This window comes from Heterodontus francisci, chromosome 13, assembly GCF_036365525.1.
Source record: "Heterodontus francisci isolate sHetFra1 chromosome 13, sHetFra1.hap1, whole genome shotgun sequence".
In the NCBI taxonomy this organism is placed as follows: Eukaryota; Metazoa; Chordata; class Chondrichthyes; order Heterodontiformes; family Heterodontidae; genus Heterodontus; species Heterodontus francisci.
In genome coordinates this window covers 104,331,634-104,351,481 of record NC_090383.1, presented here as the reverse complement: position 1 = coordinate 104,351,481, position 19,848 = coordinate 104,331,634, and the positions used below count along the sequence as shown (strand labels likewise).

General features: G+C 42.4%; 2 protein-coding genes across 3 annotated transcripts in view; one reads left to right on the top strand and one right to left on the bottom strand.

Annotated features, from left to right (window-relative positions):
* The first annotated feature begins 1,844 nt into the window (after nt 1-1,844).
* On the top strand, nt 1,845-9,006 carry LOC137376554 (protein CEBPZOS-like). Of its 2 annotated transcripts, none has more exons than XM_068045314.1 (5): nt 1,845-1,945; nt 7,165-7,283; nt 7,726-7,770; nt 8,246-8,335; nt 8,454-9,006. In XM_068045314.1, exons 2-4 carry the CDS (start codon nt 7,166-7,168, stop codon nt 8,329-8,331), a joined length of 249 nt encoding a protein of 82 aa, XP_067901415.1. In that variant the 5' UTR covers nt 1,845-1,945; nt 7,165; the 3' UTR covers nt 8,332-8,335; nt 8,454-9,006. The 2 variants fall into 2 exon arrangements, with proteins under 2 accessions (XP_067901415.1, XP_067901417.1); XM_068045316.1 differs by lacking the exon at nt 1,845-1,945 and adding an exon at nt 3,799-3,821.
* Nucleotides 7,758-19,848, bottom strand: part of cebpz (CCAAT enhancer binding protein zeta) — a 32,482-nt gene continuing 20,391 nt past the window's right edge. Inside the window, exons 12-17 of the mRNA XM_068045310.1 lie at nt 12,236-12,429; nt 11,943-11,975; nt 11,729-11,815; nt 9,203-9,261; nt 8,829-8,910; nt 7,758-8,554 (exon numbers count right to left, since the gene is read on the bottom strand). Of these exons, the coding sequence (XP_067901411.1) occupies nt 8,409-8,554; nt 8,829-8,910; nt 9,203-9,261; nt 11,729-11,815; nt 11,943-11,975; nt 12,236-12,429 (601 nt within the window). The 3' untranslated portion in view covers nt 7,758-8,408. The remainder of the gene's footprint in view (nt 8,555-8,828; nt 8,911-9,202; nt 9,262-11,728; nt 11,816-11,942; nt 11,976-12,235; nt 12,430-19,848) is intronic.

Sequence of the window (19,848 nt, the reverse complement as noted above, 5' to 3'; positions counted from 1 at the left end):
AATCAGTAAATGCAGCACATTAACACATATTTACACATAATTCATCACCATGAAATATGATCATTTTATTTTTTTCATTAATCTCAAAACTGAATTATAGTCTGTAGATAGAAAATGTGTTGATGTAAGGAAGTTTTTCATGATTATGTTACTGTATTACTTTTTATACTAAAGGGGAATATTCAGCTAACCAGGAAATTGTGTTGTACCTGATAACTGGGAATAAGGGCAGCCAACTATCAAATTTTGTTTGATTTGGGAGATGCTGCCTTTAGCTTGGAAATAAGGAGTCCAAGAAGTGATGTTTATTTTTATTCCTTCATGGGATGTGGGCGTTGCTGGCTAGACCAGCATTTGTTGCCCATCCCTAATTGCCCTTGAGAAGGTGGTGGTGAGCTGCCTTCTTGAACCGCTGCAGTCCATGTGGGGTAGGTACATCTACAGTGCTGTTAGGAAGGGAGTTCCAGGATTTTCACTCAGCGCCAGTGAATGAACGGCGATATAGTTCCAAGTCAGGATGGTGTGTGGCTTGCAAGGAAACTTGCAGGTGGTGGTGTTCCCATGCATCTTTTGCCCATGTCTTTCTGGGTGGTAGAGGTCATGGGTTTGGAAGGTGCTGTCTAAGGAACCTTGGTGCGTTGCTGCAGTGCATCTTGTAGATGATACACACTGCTACCACTGTGCGTTGGTGGTGGAGGGAGTGACTGACACCCAATCCACAAACAATCAAGCAGGCTGCTTTGTCCTGGATGGTGTCAAGCTTCTTGAGTGTTGCTGGAGCTGCACCCATCCAGGCAAGTGGAGAGTATTCCATCACACTCCAGGCTTTGGGGAATAAAAACAAGAAATGGAGGAAATACTCAGCAGGTCTGGCACCATCTGTGGAGAGAGAAGCAGAGTTAACATTTCAGGTCAGTGACCCTTCATCAGGCTTTGGGGAGTCAGGAGGTGAGTTACTCACTGCAGGATTCCTAGCCTCTGACCTGTTACAGGATATAAGATAGTAAATGGAAAGGGTAAATCTGAAATCAAAGGTACACTAGTTCAAACTAGTAAAAGGCATTTTTAGGACTGATATCAGGATGTTCGTCTAATCACAAAGATTGATTCAAACATGCAATGGACTCCGATAGAGTACAGAAGGCAAATATCCTGGAAACGTTGATGAAAATATTTGATGCTGCATTTGGGATCTGTTGGGCCTTTCTGGGTGGATGAAGTAAGATAGGACGAATGTGTTTCATCGTTGCTAAGATCAAGAAAAAGACACATTTCTATAGTGCTTTTCACAATAACAAGACACCTCAAAGTGCTTTACAGTCAATGAAGCACTTTTGAAGTATTGTAATGTAGGAAACGCAGCAGCGGATTTGTGAACAACAAATTCCCACAAACAACAATGTGATAGTATCCAGATGAGCTGTTTTGTGGTGTTGATTGAGGAATAAATATTGGCCAGGACACCAGGGACAACACCCCTGTTCTTCTTTGAAATAGTGCCATGGGATTTTTACATCCACCTGAACAGGCAGATGGGGCCTCGGTATAACATTTCATCCAAAAGACAGCACCTCCAGCAGTGCGGCATTCCCTCAGTACTGCATTGGAGTGGGACGTGAGCCTAGAAGCTTGGGACTCAAAGGCTATCGACTGAGCCATGGCTAACACCTCACTATCTTATTACTGGAATATATGAAAATGATCATTAATTTAACTCGCGATTTTTCCTGAACTCTAATCCAGGACCAAATATAAACCATTTATATAGTGGACAAAGATCTGACAGGACTCTGCTATGAAACAGGTTTTGCAGCAGAGGCAACTGGAACTGGTGCAAACGCGTTCCTGTCTGTACGGTGTCCCGCACGTCGACGGGGCTGGACAGTCCTCGGGACTGAAGTGCGCAGACTCAGGCTCAGCTTTAGTGCGGCGATGACCTGGGAAGGTGAGGTTTTGTAAATTGTTGCATATCGTTAAAATGACCGGGCCCGGGAGTTGGTGCATAGATATTTCGGTCTCACTGGTGTAAGGGAACATTCCAGTCTTTGGGAGTCGGGTGCAGTGTTTTCGGCTGGGTACTGAGGGTTCAGTGTCTCTGGGTACAGGCCGGGTGCTGAGGGTTCAGTGTCTCTGGGTACAGGCCGGGTGCTGAGGGTTCAGTGTCTCTAGGTACAGGCCGGGTACTGAGGGTTCAGTGTCTCTGGGTACAGGCCGGGTGCTGAGGGTTCAGTGTCTCTGGGTACAGGCCGGGTGCTGAGGGTTCAGTGTCTCTAGGTACAGGCCGGGTACTGAGGGTTCAGTGTCTCTGGGTACAGGCCGGGTGCTGAGGGTTCAGTGTCTCTGGGTACAGGCCGGGTACTGAGGGTTCACTGTCTCTGGGTACAGGCCGGGTACTGAGGGTTCACTGTCTCTGGGTACAGGCCGGGTACTGAGGGTTCACTGTCTCTGGGTACAGGCCGGGTACTGAGGGTTCAGTGTCTCTGGGTACAGGCCGGGTACTGGGGGTTCAGTGTCTCTGGGTACAGGCCGGGTGCTGAGGGTTCAGTGTCTCTGGGTACAGGCCGGGTGCTGAGGGTTCAGTGTCTCTAGGTACAGGCCGGGTACTGAGGGTTCAGTGTCTCTGGGTACAGGCCGGGTGCTGAGGGTTCAGTGTCTCTGGGTACAGGCCGGGTGCTGAGGGTTCAGTGTCTCTAGGTACAGGCCGGGTACTGAGGGTTCAGTGTCTCTGGGTACAGGCCGGGTGCTGAGGGTTCAGTGTCTCTGGGTACAGGCCGGGTACTGAGGGTTCACTGTCTCTGGGTACAGGCCGGGTACTGAGGGTTCACTGTCTCTGGGTACAGGCCGGGTACTGAGGGTTCACTGTCTCTGGGTACAGGCCGGGTACTGAGGGTTCAGTGTCTCTGGGTACAGGCCGGGTGCTGAGGGTTCAGTGTCTCTGGGTACAGGCCGGGTACTGAGGGTTCAGTGTCTCTGGGTACAGGCCGGGTACTGAGGGTTCAGTGTCTCTGGGTACAGGCCGGGTACTGGGGGTTCAGTGTCTCTGGGTACAGGCTTGTTACTGAGGGTTCAGTGTTTCTGGGTACAGGCCGGGTACTGAGGGTTCAGTGTCTCTGGGTACAGGCCGGGTACTGAGGGTTCAGTGTCTCTGGGTACAGGCCGGGTACTGAGGGTTCAGTGTCTCTGGGTACAGGCCGGGTACTGAGGGTTCAGTGTCTCTGGGTACAGGCCGGGTACTGGGGGTTCAGTGTCTCTGGGTACAGGCTTGTTACTGAGGGTTCAGTGTTTCTGGGTACAGGCCGGGTACTGGGGGTTCAGTGTCTCTGGGTACAGGCTTGTTACTGAGGGTTCAGTGTCTCTGGGTAGTGGCCAGGCACTGAGAGTTCACTGCTTGAGTATGGACTGGATACTGAAGGTTCAGTGTTGAGTTACAGGTGGGTACAGGCTATGAATTGACTGTTTGTGTCTGGTTATAGGTGGATACGGGCTTGGCACTTGGGGTTTATTGACTGGTTACAAGTGTTATCATTTTGTGGTTATGGGATGAGGAATGCCTGACCATTGAGAGTTGAGAAGTTGGTTATACAGGGGGACATTATTCACTCAGTAACTGGTTATTGGAGAATAGTTGTCTGGGCAATCAGTGTTATTTCTACTTGCTCTATTGCAGTAGATAATCAGATTAGATACAGTAACAACCCAGTTCATATGTGTGAAATTGTCTTCATTTTTCTTGTATATGATTGCAGATATTGGGATAATTTGTTCTTGTGGAATTGTGCTTTGAGGTCTACCTGCTGTTCATTCTTTGTTGCAACTATATGGTATGCATTTGTAGATTTACAACAATCACCATTTTTAATGTATCAAAAATGCCAGATGCCAAGCAGGAGTGGGGGGGAAAACTGGTAGGGATGGTAACTGAAAGTATAGTCAAAGAGATAGCTCTTGAGGGTGAGCTTGAAAGTGGCGAGGTTAAATATGGATTCAAGTTTAGGATGGAAATTCCATGGAACAGGATTGTGAAGGCTTAAAGCTTTGTTACTGGTGCTTGAGAAGGGGGTAAAAACACACAAGAGAATGCAGTCAGAAAAGCAGATTGTAAGATGTCTTGGATGATAAAGTTGGAGCTTCATTTTATTTTTTTTTTAATTTTTATTTAGAGATACAGCACTGAAACAGGCCCTTCGGCCCACCGTATCTGTGCCGGCCAACAACCACCCATTTATACTAATCCTACATTAACCCCATATTCCCTACCACATCCACACCATTCTCCTACCACCTACCTACACTAGGGGTAATATATAATGGCCAATTTACCCATCAACCTGCAAGTCTTTGGCTGTGGGAAGAAACCGGAGCACCTGCCGGAAAACCACGCGGTCACTGGGAGAACTTGCAAACTCCGCACAGGCAGTACCCAGAACTGAACCCGCTGTGAGGCTGCGGTGCTAACCACTGCGCGGGGTTAGCTGAAGAGGCTTGTGAGAACTTTAGTTGAGCCCAGAAGTGATTGATCAAGATTTAAACAGTAATTAGACTGGAGAGGATGGTATTGCAGAAGTCCACATTGGTTAGCTTTGGCATCGATCATATGTGGAATTTGAAGTTCAGCTCAGGGTTGAAGAGGATACCTTGTTTACACACTGTTGGGTTCAACCTGAGCAAGCTACTTGAAGAGAGTGGACATATGAATTGGGAGGAGGAATAGGCCACTTAGCCCCACGGGCCTGCTCCGCCATTCAATAAGATCATGGTTGTATTTGTTTGTAACCTCAACTCTACATAGGAGCAGGAGTAGGCCATCCAATATGATCAGGGCCGATCATCCACTTCAATGCCTTTTTCCCACACTACCTATATCCCTTTATGTCCTTGGTATTTAGAAATCTGTCAATCTCTACTTTAAACATACTCAATGACTGGGCTTCCACAGCTCTCTAGGGTAGAGAATTCCAAAGATTCACAACCCTCTGAGTAAAGAAATTTCTCCTTATCTCTGTCCAAAGTGGCTTCCCCCTTATTTTGAAATTGTCCCCTGGTTCTAGACTCCTCACCCAGAGGAAATATCTTGCCTGCATTTACCCTGTTTATCCCTTTAAGTATTTTGTAGGTTTCAATGGATCACCTCTCATTCTTCGAAACTCTAGAGAATACAGGCCCGGTTTCCCCAATCTCTCTTCATAGGACAGTCCTGCCATCCCACGAGCAAGTCTGGTGAACCTTCATTGCACTCCCTCTATGGCAATAATATCCTTCCTAAGGGGACCAAAACACACACTACTCCAGGTGCGGTTGAAGCAAGACTTCACTACTCCTATACTCAAATCCTCTTGCAATAAAGACTAACATACCATTAGTCTTCCTAATTGCTTGCTGCACCTGCATGTTAGCTTTCAGTGACCTATTAACGAGAACACCCAGGTCCCTTTGTACATCTACTTTCTAATCCCACCTCCCCCTGACACCCTTTCGCTCCCTTGCTTAAGAATTTATCTACCTCTGCCTTAAAAATATTTAAAAACTCTGCTTCCACTGCCTTTTGAGGAAGAGTTCCAAAGACTCACGACCCTCAGAGAAAACTTTTCTCATCTCGGTCTTAAATAGGCGACCCCTAGTTCTAGATTTTCCCACAAAGGAGAACATCCTTTCCACATCCACCCTGTCAAGACCTCTCAGGATATTGTATTTTTCAATCAAGTCGCCTCTTACTCTTCTGAACTCCAGCAGATACAAGCCCAGCCTGTGCAACCTTTCCTCAAAGTCTGCCCATTCCAGGTATTAGTCTAGTAAACCTTTTCTGAATTGCTTCCAACGCATTTACATCCTTCCTTAAATAAGGAGACCAGTACTGTACATAGTACTCCAGATGTGGTCTCACCAAGGTTCTGTATAACTGAAACATAACCTCCCTACTTTTGTATTCGATTCCTCTTGCAATAAACAATAACATTCTATTAGCTCTCCTAATTACTTGTTGAACCTGCAGACTAACCTTTTGCGATTCATGCACAAGGACACCAGATCCCTCTGCTTCTCAGAGCTCTGCAATCTCTCACCATTTAGATAATTTGCTGCTTTTTTATTCTTCCTGCCAAAGTGGACAGTTTCCCACTTTCCCACAGCAAAGACAGTAACTATTAAAATTAAGAAAATTGCTTGTGGGTTGAGGAGAAACTGGGGTCAAGGGGAGGCTTTTCAAGTGAATTCATCATCCAGGACCTGCATCCTGAGGTGAGAAACATGTGTGGCTTGAACAGGTTGGAGTACTACATCCAGAATTTCATTGTGGGTTTATATAGTAGACAAAAAGAGCTGGAATCATCTTTAAGAAATTGAACAGATTGAGAGAATTGCAAGTTCTGTTGGATGGGCAGAATGGGTATCCTCGTGTGTATTTTGTGACGTCTTGTTTTCTGTGTTCTAGTTCACTGTTTTGACTGTCAAGTGTTGCTTTTGATATCTGCACAGATTCAACCTAACTTGCTTATGTTTTCTCTCAACCTCACTGTGGGAAATGACTGTCACATCCAAGATCATTAAGTAACGAAGAACCCAACTCTACTACTTTGTGGCACAGTGCTATACCAGAGCACCAGCCACAGTCAATATGAATTATCATACTGTATCACTATTAGGGAAAAGATCCATTGCAAATGACTGATTTTAAAATAAAAATCTGCATTTCCTTGTACCTTGTAAAGAGTACATAATTAATCACTGACTATTAAAAATTGCTATCTTTGGAATAGTTTATTTTAATTTGTGGTTTAGTTTCACCGAAGTCAGAAGTTTATGGGTTTTAATACTACTCCAAGACCTGAGCACAAAAATCAAGGCCTATGAGGGAGTGCTGCCTTTCAGATGAGACATGAAACAGAGATCCCATGCCACTAATTCAAAGAAGAGCTGTTCCCAGTGTCCTGGTCAATATTTATCCTCTGATCAACATAAAAACAAATTATCTGGTCCTTTTCACATTGCTGTGAGCAAGTTGGCCACTGTATTTCCTACTTTAAAACAGTGGCTATATTTCAAAAGTACTTCATTGGCTGTAAAGCATTTGGGGGTGTCTCAAGGTTGTGAAAGGCACTATATAAATGCAAGTCTTCGTTTACAAGGTATAAAAATGATATTTATGGACTTCCCCTGTTTTTCTTTAAGAATGACACCTAAAACTATGGAACCATTAGCAAGAAAACTCTTTAAGGGAGTTTTATTCCTGGAAGTTGCAGGTGTAGTAGGAGCATACTGGCTGTTTCATCGGATGAATTCCAGTCAAGGTAAGTATGACTGCTGCATTCACCTAACCGAGCATTGCAACATCTTCCTTCATAGTTTAACCACTGAAGCAGGACTAACTCACTTTTGTTCAGTTAATACTTGAACAGCTTGAGATTTTAGCAGAAAAGTACAAATCTAAAACATGACAATTAATGCATTTGGTAAGCTTAACTGGAGTTATTTGAATAGATGGAAGGCATGTTATTTCAAATTATTTTGTACAAATTGCTTCTTTGTGTTGTGCCACCTGACAGTGTTTTCAGAATCTGCACTGTGAAAAATTAACATTGAGCTGACATTTTTGCTTTATGCGTCCCCTAAACAAGGAAGGTTTTCCACAGGAAAATTAAAACGCTTTTGCTCGCAGGTGACTATTTGTACAGTATTTTATCTCTGTGCAGTTTAAAGCAAAGTGTAGCTGACATTTGTATTTTTTTCCAGAATTCAGACACACAATAAACAGAAGGTTTCCCTCGATTTTGGAAGGTGAGTACTGTCCTATTTGTTCGGACCAGGTTAGAAAGAGCATATGCTGTAAAACTATAAATATTTTGAAAGTTTCTAAACAACTCTTCAAATTCAAGTGTACTATAGCACGTATCCATGGAGAGTCAAACATAACCAAGATAGCGTCAAAAGATGTTTGTCCAAATGTGACTTAGTTGTGGTGTGAACTAAATGTTTTTAATATCTAGAAATTTTTAGATGTCAACTTTTGTAATTGTGTACCACCATTTGAATAATTGAGGAACTGGTGTCTTCTGCACACCAGTCATATTACCATCTCATTCCACTTTCATGTTACACTTTTGATAAAGGATGAAGTGCTTTTTTTTAAAAAACTGTTTTAAGGACAGAGAGGACACTGCAGTGAGGGATTTTTCCTGATGTTGGGTGATTTAAAGATCAAAAATATAAAAATGTATAATTGATTCAAAATAAATTTTTTCACACTTTTCAGTTTATTATAAATCCAATGAGTGGGCGGGAGTTTATGGAATCAGAGAACAGGATCAGGAAACCTGGTCCAACAGCCATAACCAGTAAATATGTAAGTACAAAGTCTAAATATATAAAAGTTTGACTTGGGTAAGAGATAAGGAACAATGTTTTATACAACTGATTTAGTAAACATTCTTGTTTAAAAATCTTTTCTGTTTGTTTTTCAGTTTCATGGCCTTGAATTTCTTCTTCTGCTTACGTAATGTTTGCGTATCTTTGCCTCTGATCCAAGCATCACGATCAGATTCCCACTGTAGCTGCTTCATACCTAGGGAAATGACATATGCTTGATACTCAACAGTGAACCACCATGAAATTTTCAAATGGGAAAGCATCTACAATAGATAAATCTACCTGGCTAGTATCTAGCCAATGACAGATCTTGACAAAATAATTAAAATCAAAAAGGATGGAATCTGATTTTCACATACAAATTTTTTTTCAAGGTTATACTGAAGTAGATTTCAAAAATGAATACAATTTTTGTGTACTTGTCAGAAAGCATTTAGCTTTTTCTCTTTATACAGATAGCAGTTACTTACTTGCTTTATCTTTGTTTGCCATTGCATTTATGCCAATGTTATCAAACTTTGATCCTGCATTTTCATCTAGTAGATAACCAAACTGTAAAAAAAGGCAAAAATAAATTTAGTTGAAGCTACTGCAAAAAACAAAATGTTTTCATCCATGCTGCATTAAATGGTACCAGTTATTCCTTCACTTTACATATTTTGATTTAACTGCAGTTTGACTTTCTTCAGAGTTCTAAATAATTGAGTAATATTCATGCTTCTTGGAAGATTGCCGATTCCAACTAGTGGAGCAATTTACACATGCATAAATTGCTTGAACTACAGTCAAGTGTAGGAGAACTGTTGTTACCTTAAAGTTTTAAAAAGGATGGTATACTACTCACCTCTTCTGCTGCAGCAAACATGTCAGCATCATCCTTAAAACCTTTTTTCTGTTTCTTTCCTGCAACAGTTCATACATTTCAGGATATTTGTAAGTAATCACTTGACAAATGCTATCTTTAGCTTCAGAGATGTACAAAAAAAGCAAAATCCATATGTATCTAAAACTCATGACTCTCAAATTACTTAAATTTATTTACACTGCATGGAACTGAGATGAGAAATACTAGATCAACACAAAAATAAAATCTGCAAGCTTTGGATTACTTGTCACTTCACAAAAGTCACCACTTCTCCCACTTGATCTACTATAGGATTCTAAAACAATTTACAAATGGAGAAGCCCAATATGGTTATAATTTTCTTTCAAATACTGGACACAAAAACCAGACATGCCACTATTAAAATTGTGACTGTTCTAAGCATTATTGCAAGACATTTTGTTGCCCTAACCTCTCCTGAAGATTATGACTCATGATGATGTATGATTCTATAGATGGCAGTAATTTAGGCATGTTACCCAAAATACAATTTTACGTTAAGTGTTGAGTGTCAGGCAGATACGCAACCATTGGCTATTACAGCTGCTAACCCTATTCTTCCAGCAGAGATTGCCTAGCAGTCAGAGTAGCAGGATTGATCTTTTAATTCCACCACCCGATCCTAACCTGGGAGTACAGAGCTCAACTTTTAAGTGTCTCTCTCAGTAGATCAACAAATTAGTCACTAACTAAAAAAAATCTGAGATCTTCTTGTCAAGCTCACTGTCAAATCATATGGTAAATTCAGCAAGTTGTGGTTAACATAAGACTTTCAAGCAGCAGAACAATTAAAGGAGGTGACAGGCTTTAAGGTGGGGGATGATGGGGAGAGTTCCAAATGGTAAGGTGCAGACAGCTGAAGACTCCAATGGATAATTGAATGGGAGGATGAGTGGTACGTACTGCCATGCAGAACTAGGAGAGTATAAAAATGTGCGGTGAAGGCTTGGGATGATTTTTAAAAGGTGATCAAGATCTTGAATCAATGTGCTGTAAGGGGAGCAATGGAGTTGGTAAAAACAAAAATAGGGAAGTGAGATGCAAGTGTAAAGATGCAGCTACAGGAGTTTAATACCAGTTGATAAAGTTCATATACGATGGAGCATAGGAAGCTGGCAAGGAGAAGTTTGGAAAAGCCAAAACTAGAAGTGACAAAGCTATGAATGTAGATTTCAGGCTAGTTGGGTGACTTAGCTCATCAGTATAGCTCAATTAGGGAACTATAAGCAGCCATGATTCACAATTCAGATTGCCATCCAGTGACTCCTGATGCCTCTACACAGTCATATAACATGCCAACAGTCACTGTCAGGGCACATGAATAAATAATTATATCCTGGCACTAGTCACAGTGTCACAGAATTGTTACAGCACAGAAGGAGCCCATTTGGCCTGTCATGTCTTCTGCTGAGTCTCCGAAAGAGCAGTTTAACTAGTGCCGCTCCTCAGCCTTCTCCCCATAGACTTGCACGTTCTTCCTTTTCAGATAGCGATTCAATTCCTCTTTGAATGCCTCGATTGAACCCGCCACCATCACACTCTCAGACAGTACATTCCAGATCCTAACCACTCGTTACATGAGTTTTTTTCTCACGTTGCTATTGCTCCTTTTGCCAATTATCTTAATTCTGTGCCCTCCACCAGTGGGGAAAGTTTTTCCCTATCTACCCTGTCCAGACCCCTCTTGATTTTGAATACCTTTATCAAATCTCCTTTCAATTTTCTCTTCTCCAAAGAAAATAGTCCCAACTTCTCCAATCTATCCATGTAACTGAAGTTCCTCATCCCTGGAACCATTCTTGTGAACTTTCACATCTTCCTTAAAGCATGGCATCCAGAACTGGACACAATATGCCAGTTGAGGCTGACTAGTGTTCTATACAAGTTTAACATAACTTCCTTGCTTTTGTACTCTGTCCCTATTAAAGCCCAGGATAGCGTACGCTTTATTAACCACTCTCTCAATCTATCCTGCCACCTTCAATGATTTATGCACATATACACCAGGTCTCTCTGCTCATGCACCCTTTAGTTCATATTGTTTCTCCACGTTCTTCCTACCAAAATGAATCACTTCACTGCATTAAATTTCATCTGCCACTTTGTGTCTGCTCATTCCACCAACCTGTCTATATCCCTTTAAATTTCTACACTATCCTCGCAGTACACAATGTTTCCAAGTTTCGTATCATCTGCAAATGTGCCCTGTACACCAAGGTCTAAGTCATTAATATATATCAGGAACAGCAAGGGTCTTAACACCGACCAATGGGGAACTCTACTGCAAACCTTCCTCCAGTCTGAAAAACATTCATTAGTGAAAACATAATTTGTATTTCAGGAAAAAGGAAACTATTGAGGCGATTATAAAAAAAAACCCCAGAAATGTTCTTCCAACCTTAGAATAACCCTAAAAATACAAGTGTTCTGCAACGTAGACTAGGTTAATATTTAGAATGCTAATAAATTCCAGAAGTAATTTTGTACCTGTAACAAATTTGGCAAAATCCAGGTCTTCACTTTTTCTTTTATCAGACTTATTACGTCTCTTGATTGTTGTTGCACTGTCAACCTCTATATATCAACAGGAAAAAGCATTATACAAGAGTATTTGTGGTTAACTGATTTGCACTATATAAAAATCCCAGTGTGTATTGATTATAGTTTTCTGCAAATAAGAGAAGTTTGAAAATGCAGTTACCTTCAAATGCTTCAATTTGATTATCTTCAAGATCTGAAAATAGAACTGGTGTTGAGTGTATATTCTCATCTATTAGTTAATTTTCATTTATTTACTTATCAACTGATGAACCCACTTAACATATTAAGCAGCATCAGATACAAGTACGTAGTTTATAAACGTTTGCAGATTTCGATCTTATTACTTTACATAGCTTCTCTGTGGAGTCCACTTCATTGATAGCAGGATAAAAGAAAAATATCTGTTGTAAATTAAGTTTCATTATGCAATATTACAGAAAGTATGAATGGTACCTTTTGTATCATCATCTGGTTCATCCATGAACACACCACCTTCTTCTCCGACCATTTCCCCAAAGTCTTCCTCATCCAAGCTTCCTAATGATATTTCTTCATCATCCAAACCAGCCATATCATCTTCATCCAGGTCTGAATTGGCTTGCTCTTCAACCCCTTTTGCAACTTTTGATGATTTCTGTTTCATATTACTGTGAAAATAATGGGCATTTTTGTTTACAAGTTAGTGGCTTCTTGTTTTCTGCCATTGTCCAACTGCATGGCAGTAAAAAAACACTAAGCAATATTCTGGTTGTTTTCCCTATCTCTCCTTTAAAGTATACTAAAACACATTGTAAAACTAAAACAATCTCATTGTATCCTGCTAGCATGCCACAAGTTTCTCCCTTACCCCAGTGGTGCTCGACCAGCTGCCTCTATTCTGTATTGTACATTGTGTCTTCTCGGGCAGTGAGAAATTTAGAATTCATTTGATTAATTTAATCTATTTTACCTAACTTGCTCAAGAAATCTGAAGTGACTTTTAAATTATAAAATTACAATGACCATACATATAAACTCAGCAGGAATACTGCTACTTTAAGCAAGCAGAAATTGAATGAGAACAGCATTGTTACAGACCCCCATTCTGCAAAACCTACATGTAGACCTCTAATGGCAGTCATGATTTCCCATTCATTAAGCATTTCCCACTGAAATTAAACATTTTCATTTAATTGTGTACTTTGTTAACAAATCATTATTTGACACCTGATTTTTCCCATGCAAAAGAAATCAAACTTGGCATTGAAGTTATCCAAGAAACTGTTATAAATCATGATTTTATGGGTTTATGATAAATTTATGATAAATTTAAATTGCAGTGAAAACATTTATTAATTACAATGCAGCTTTAGGATTAGACAAAAGTTAAAATGCTTTAAATTAAATGCTTTCATATCAAAACTAAGCTGCCAAGGAAGTTTGCTTGGATCCCAATAGTTACTCTTATAAATGACTTCATAGAGAGCAATCGCAAGCTCAATTACCTCAGATATCCAAATGGTACTAATTTTTTGAAGTAATGGACGACCTTTAAAATGCCTTTTTAAATAGGTTCAAACTAGTAAAAAGTAAACTCACACAGGATTGTTAGAGTTGAAGGACATTTCAATACACCTGAATTCATCCATCCAGTAAGATTCTACAGTTTCACCAACCCCCCAACCCAACATCATCCTATATAACCCATCTTGCAACATCTGCTTATTTCTTTAATGCTTCCAATGTTTTTGCCTCCATTATTTTATCAAGTAATCTTAAATATACATTGATCCCTGTGTGAAGATGAATTTCCTAAAACGTGTCTCAAATTTACTTTTTACCAGTTTGAATCCATGATCCCTTGACCTACTCTCACTATTTAGAGTAATATTCTGGTTTACCTTTTCCATTCCCCTATCATATACTAATACAAGATCACCTTTCTTTCCATGATGATAAACCTGTCAGTCTATACTTAAAACTTAGGTGACCGGATAGATCAGTCTCATGGCTCATCTCTGCACTGCCTGCAGTGCTTGAATGACAGACTCCCTTTTGTGTTGGAGCCTAGAAATGGGAAAAGTATTCAAGATGAAGTCTAACTAGAGAACTCTACAGTTTGATCACAAATTCCTGTGACTTATTCTACTATTGTAGTTAAGTATTTCAATATTCTAAGGCTCTGTTGACTGCAGTTCTACGTTAGATGGGCATGTTTAGCCTTGCACCTAAGATAATTAGGCCTCTTGCAGCTTCACCCTTCGGCATTTTAAATGCTATTTAGATTCATAGAGAGAAATACAGCACTGAAACAGGCCCTTCGACCAGTCTGTGCTGACCATCAACCACCCATTTATACTAATCCTACATTAATCTCATATTCTCTCTCACATGCCCACAATTCTCCTACCACCTACCTACACTAGGGGCAATTTACAATGGCCAATTTACCTATCAATCTGCAAGTCTTAGGCTGTGGGAGGAAACCGCAGCACCCACGCGGTCACAGGGAGAACTTGCAAACTCCGCACAGGCAGTACCCAGAACTGAACCCGGGTCGCTGGAGCTGTGAGGCTGCAGTGCTAAGCACTGCGCCGTCCCAAGGAGTGGAGTGCTTATGTTGCTTATTTTTCCTTTCACCGTAATACTTTACACTTGTTTGTATTAAATTTTATGCCATAGTTTTACGGCTTTTGCTCAATTCATTCTGTAATTTCTAAGCTGCGTCCTCCAATTTCACTACCCCTCCCTACCAATCTGGTCACTTATGCATCATTTCCCCACAGTGCAAATTCCTGAAAAGCCATGCTGTCCGAAAAATCATTTAATTGAAAAATTAGAGAATACATCTTTTAACTCAAAGATATTGGCTGATTACAGAACAGGGCATGGTATGGGCTAAGAAAACCAAACTAGCATTGTAGTTGTAGCAGTGGAAAGGTTTTTTTTTAAAAGCAGTAACAAAGGGTCAACTAATAAATAAAGGAAGGGCGGGGAGCTTCAACCTCAAGAGTGCACCTCCTGTGCTATGTGGGAGTTCAGGATGCTTCCCGTATCCTAGAGACCCATTTGTGCAGGAAGTGTCAATTGCGGCAGCTTCAGCTCAGGTTTTGGAACTTGAACGGCAGCTGGCGACACTGCGGTGCATTCATGAGGATTAGAGCTACGTGGATAGCACGTTTATAGATGCGGTCACCCCACAGCTTAACAGTATGCAGGGAGAGAGGGAGTGGGTGACTGCCAGGCAGTCAAAAAGAATCAGGCAGGCAGTGCAGGAGACCCGAGTGCATCTCACTTTCCAACAGGTAGTCAGTTCTGAATACTGAGGAAAGTGATGCTTCAACTGGGGAGTGCAGCCAGAGCCAAGTCCGTGGCACCACAGGTGGCTCAGCTGCACAGGGAGTACAGGGAAGACTGGACGAGCCATAGTGATAGGTGATTCAATAGTCAGGGGAACAGACAGGTGTTTCTGTGGCCACAGACGCGAATCCAGGATGGTGTGTTGCCTCCCTGGTGCCAGGGTCAAAGACTTCACTGAGCAGTTGCAGAGCATCCTGAAGGGGGAGGGTGAACAGCCAGCAGTCGTGGTCCACATTGGAACCTATGACATAGGTAGAAAGAGGGATGTGGTCCTGCCGTCAGAATTTAGGGAGCTAGGTAAGAAATTAGCAAGCAGTATCTCAAAAGTAGTTTCTTCTTTGGCCTCCTTGTCTTGAGAGACAATGGGTAAGCGCCTGGAGGTGGTCAGTGGTTTGTGAAGCAGCGACTGGAGTGGCTATAAAGGCCAATTCTAGAGTGACAGACTCTTCCACAGGTGCTGCAGATAAAATTGGTTGTCGGGGCAGTTACACAGTTGGCTCTCTCCTTGCGCTTGTCTTTTTTCCTGCTAACTGCTAAGTCTCTTCGACTCGTCACTCTTTAGCCCTGCCTTTATGGTTGCCCCCCAGCTCTGGCGATCGCTGGCAACTGACTCCCACGACTTGTGATCAATGTCACAAGATTTCATGTCGCGTTTGCAGACGTCTTTAAAGCGGAGACAAGGACGTCCGGTGGGTCTGATACCAGTGACGAGCTTGCTGTACAATGTGTCCTTGGGGATCCTGCCATCTACCACGCGGCTCACATGGCCAAGCCATCTCAGGCGCCGCTGGCTCAGTAGGGTGTATATGCTGGGGATGCTGGCCGCCTCGAGGACTTCTGTGTTGGAGATATGGTCCTGCCACCTGATGCCAAGGATTCTCCGGAGGCAGCGAAGATGGAACGAATTGAGACGTCGCTCTTGGCTGACGTACGTTGTCCAGGCCTCGCTGCCGTAGAGCAAGGTACTGAGGACACAGGTTTGATACACTTGGACTTTTGTATTCTGTGTCAGTGCGCCATTTTCCCACACTCTCTTGGCCATTCTGGACATAGCAGAGGAAGCCTTTCCCATGCACTTGTTGAATTCTGCATCGAGAGACAGGTTACTGGTGATAGTTGAGCCTAGGTAGGTGAACTCTTGAACCACTTCCAGAGTGTGGTCGCCGATATTTATGGATGGGGCATTTCTGACGTCCTGTCCCATGATGTTCATTTTTTTGAGGCTGATGGTTAAGCCAAATTCGGTGCAGGCGGCCACAATCCTGTCGATGAGTCTCTGCAGACACTCTTCAGTGTGAGATGTTAATGCAGCATCGTCAGCAAAGAGGAGTTCCCTGATGAGGACTTTCCGTACTTTGGTCTTCGCTCTTAGACGGGCAAGATTGAACAACCTGCCGCCTGATCCTGTGTGGCGCGCAAGTCTCGAAATAGAAGGATACGACAGATGAATACGTAGCTGGAGAGATGGTGCAGGAGGGCGGGCTTTAGATTCCTGGGAGATTGGGACTGGATTTAGGGGAGATGGGACCTGTACAGGCTGGACGGGTTGCGCCTGAACAGAGCCGGGACAGTTCCTTGCGGGATGTTTTGCTAGTGCTGTTGGGAGGGTTTAAACTAGTTTGGCAGGGGGATGGGGACCTGAGGGTAGACTCAGTTGGGACAAAATCAGAAATGAAAATGGAAGGCAGAAAGGTAATGGATGAGTCTGGAAGACAGAGGAAACAAAGGACAGAAAAAAAAAGTTTGTCAGTGCTCAAGGGTATCTATTTCAATGCAAGGAGTATAGCAAATAAAGCAGTTAAGACACGTGGCATTATGATATCATAGCTATTACAGAAACATGATTTAAGGAGGGACAGGAACGGCAGCTCAACGTTCTTGGTTACAGAGTTTTCAGATGCAATAGGGAGGGGAATAAGAAAGGAGGGGGTGTGGCAATTTTGGTCGAGGAAACTATTACAGTTGTGAGGTCATATGGATTGAGCCAAGGAACAAAAAAAAGCGGCAATCACACTGCTGGGAGTGTACTATAAACCCCCAAACTGTCAGAGAGAGATAGAAGAGCAGATATGTAGGCACATCTGAGAAATGCAAGAACAATAGGGCAGTAATAGTAGGGGATTTTAACTACCCCAATAATAGTGTGAAAGGAATTGAGGGAGCAGAAGTCTTGAGGTGCATTCCGTAGAACTTTTTCAAAATGTAGCAAGTCCAACAAAAGAGGGCACAGTTTTAGACTTAGTTTTAGGAAATGAAGATATGGTTGGCAGTGGGAGAGCATTTTGGTCGTAGTGATCATAATTCAGTCAATTTTAACATAATTATGGAAAAGGACAGAGATAGAACAGGAGTTACAGTTCTCAATTGGGGCAAGGCCAATTTTACTAAACTGAGAAGTGATTTAGCAAAAGTGGACTGGAAACAGCTACTTGAAGGTAAATCAGTGTCAGAACAGTGGGAGGCATTCAAAGGGGAGATTCAAGGGGTTCAGAGTAAACATGTTCCCACAAAGAAAAAGGGTGAGACGCCCAAATCTAGAGCCCCACGGATGTCAAGGAGCCTACAGGGCAAGATAAGGCAGAAAAGGACAGCTTATGCCCGACACCGAGAACTCAATACTATAGAAAGCCGAGAGGAGTATAGAAAGTGGAGGGGTGAAATCAAAAAGGAAATTAGCCAAGCAATGCGAGGGCATGAAAGAATATTGGCAAGCAAATCAATGTGAACCCAAAGATGTTTTATCAATACATTGAGTAACAGGATAACTAAGGAGAGAGTAGGGCCCATAAAAGACCAAAAAGGTAATCTATGTGTAGTGGCAGAAGATGTTAGTATAGTTCTTAATAAAGACTTTTCGTCTGTCTTCATGAAGGAGGGGGACAATGCAGATAATTGTGGTTAAGGAGGAGGAGTGTGAAGTATTGGATGTGATAAATATAGGGAGAGGGGAAGTATTAATGGGATTAGCATCCTAGAAAGTTGATAAATCACCAGGGCCAGATGAAATGTACCCTAGGCTGTTAAAAGAAGCAAGAGAGGAAGTGGTAGAGGGTATGACCATCATTTTCCAGTCCTCACTGGATACAGGTGTGGAGAACTGCTAACGCTGTACCTCTGTTTAAAAAGGGAGTGAAGGATATACCGAATAATTACAGGCCAGTCTGTCTAACCTCAGTAGTGGGCAAATTATTGGAATCTACTCGGAGAGACAGTTTACCCTGTTACTTAGAAAGGCACAGGTTAATCAAGGATAGTCAGCGTGGATTTGTTAAGGGAAGATCTTGTTTGACCAACTTGATCGAATTTTTTGAAGTAACAAGGAAGATAGAGGAGGCTAGTACAGTTGATGTGGTCTACATGGATTTTAGCAAGACTTTTGACAAGGTCCTACATGGCAGACTGGTTAAAAAAATAAAGTCCCATGGGATCCAGGGAAATGCAGCAAGGTGGATACAAAATTAGCTCAGTGGCAGGAAACAAAGGGTAGTTGTTGATGGGTGTTTTAGCAACCGGTGGGCTGTTTCCAATGGCATTTTGCAGGGCTCAGTACTGGGTCCCCTGCTTCTTGTGGTATCTATTAATGATTTGGACGTAAATGTAGGGGGCATGATCAGGAAGTTTGCAGACGACACAAAGATTGGCTGTGTGGTAGATAGCGAGGAGGATAACTGTAGGCTGCAGGAAGATATTGATGGTCTGGTCAGATGGGCAGAAAAGTGGCAATGGAATTCAACTTGGAGAAGTGTGAGGTGATGCATTTGGGGAGGTCAAACAAGGCAAAGGAATACACGATTAATGGGAAAATACTGAGAAGTTTTAGATATACAGCACTGAAACAGGCCCTTCGGCCCACCGAGTCTGTGCCGACCATTAACCACCCATTTTATACTAATCCTACAGTAATCCCATATTCCTACCACATCCTCACCTGTCCCTATATTCCCCTACCAATTACCTATACTAGAGGCAATATATAATGGCCAATTTACCTATCAACCTGCAAGTCTTTTGGCTGTGGGAGGAAACCGGAGCACCCGGAGGAAACCCACGCAGACACAGGGAGAACTTGCAAACTCCACACAGGCAGTACACAGAATTGAACCCGGGTCGCTGGAGCTGTGAGGCTGCGGTGCTAACCACTGCGCTGCCCTGTAGAGGAAGTAAGGAACCTTGGAGTGAATGTCCACGGATCCCTGAAGGTAGCAGGACAGATCAATAAGGTGGTTAAGGCAGCATATGGAATCCTTTCCTTAATTAGCCAAGGTATAGAATATAAGAGAAGGGAGGTTATGCTGGAACTGATAACTCATTGGTTAGGCCACAACTTAAGTAGTGTGTGCAGTTCTGGTCACCTCATTACAGAAAGGATGTAATTGCACTAGAGAGGGTACAGAGGAGATTTATGAGGATGTTACCAGGACTATAAATGCAGCTAGGAGGAAAGATTGGATAGGTTGGAGTTGTTCTCCTTGGAACAGAGAAGGCTGAGGTGAGGTCTGATTGATATGTACAAAATTTTGAAGGGCCTGGATAGAGTGGAGGTGAAGGGTCTTTTCAACTTAGTGGAGAGGTCAGTGTCTAGGGGGCATAGATTAAAAGTGATTGGTAGAAAAATTAGAGGGGAGATGAGGGAAACCCTTTTTCACTCAGAGGTTAGTGGGTGTCTGGAATTCACTGCCTAAATGGGTAGTTGAAGCAGAGACCCTCAACTCATTCAAAAGGAGTCT

Bases quoted from the DNA above. Each gene is read 5' to 3' on its own strand.
- LOC137376554 (XM_068045314.1), top strand. From the start codon at position 7,166: ATGACACCTAAAACTATGGAACCATTAGCAAGAAAACTCTTTAAGGGA. The intron at 7,284-7,725 runs GTAAGTATGACT...ATTTTTTTCCAG, and splicing joins TCGGATGAATTCCAGTCAAG to AATTCAGACACACAATAAAC. The intron at 7,771-8,245 runs GTGAGTACTGTC...CACACTTTTCAG, and splicing joins GTTTCCCTCGATTTTGGAAG to TTTATTATAAATCCAATGAG.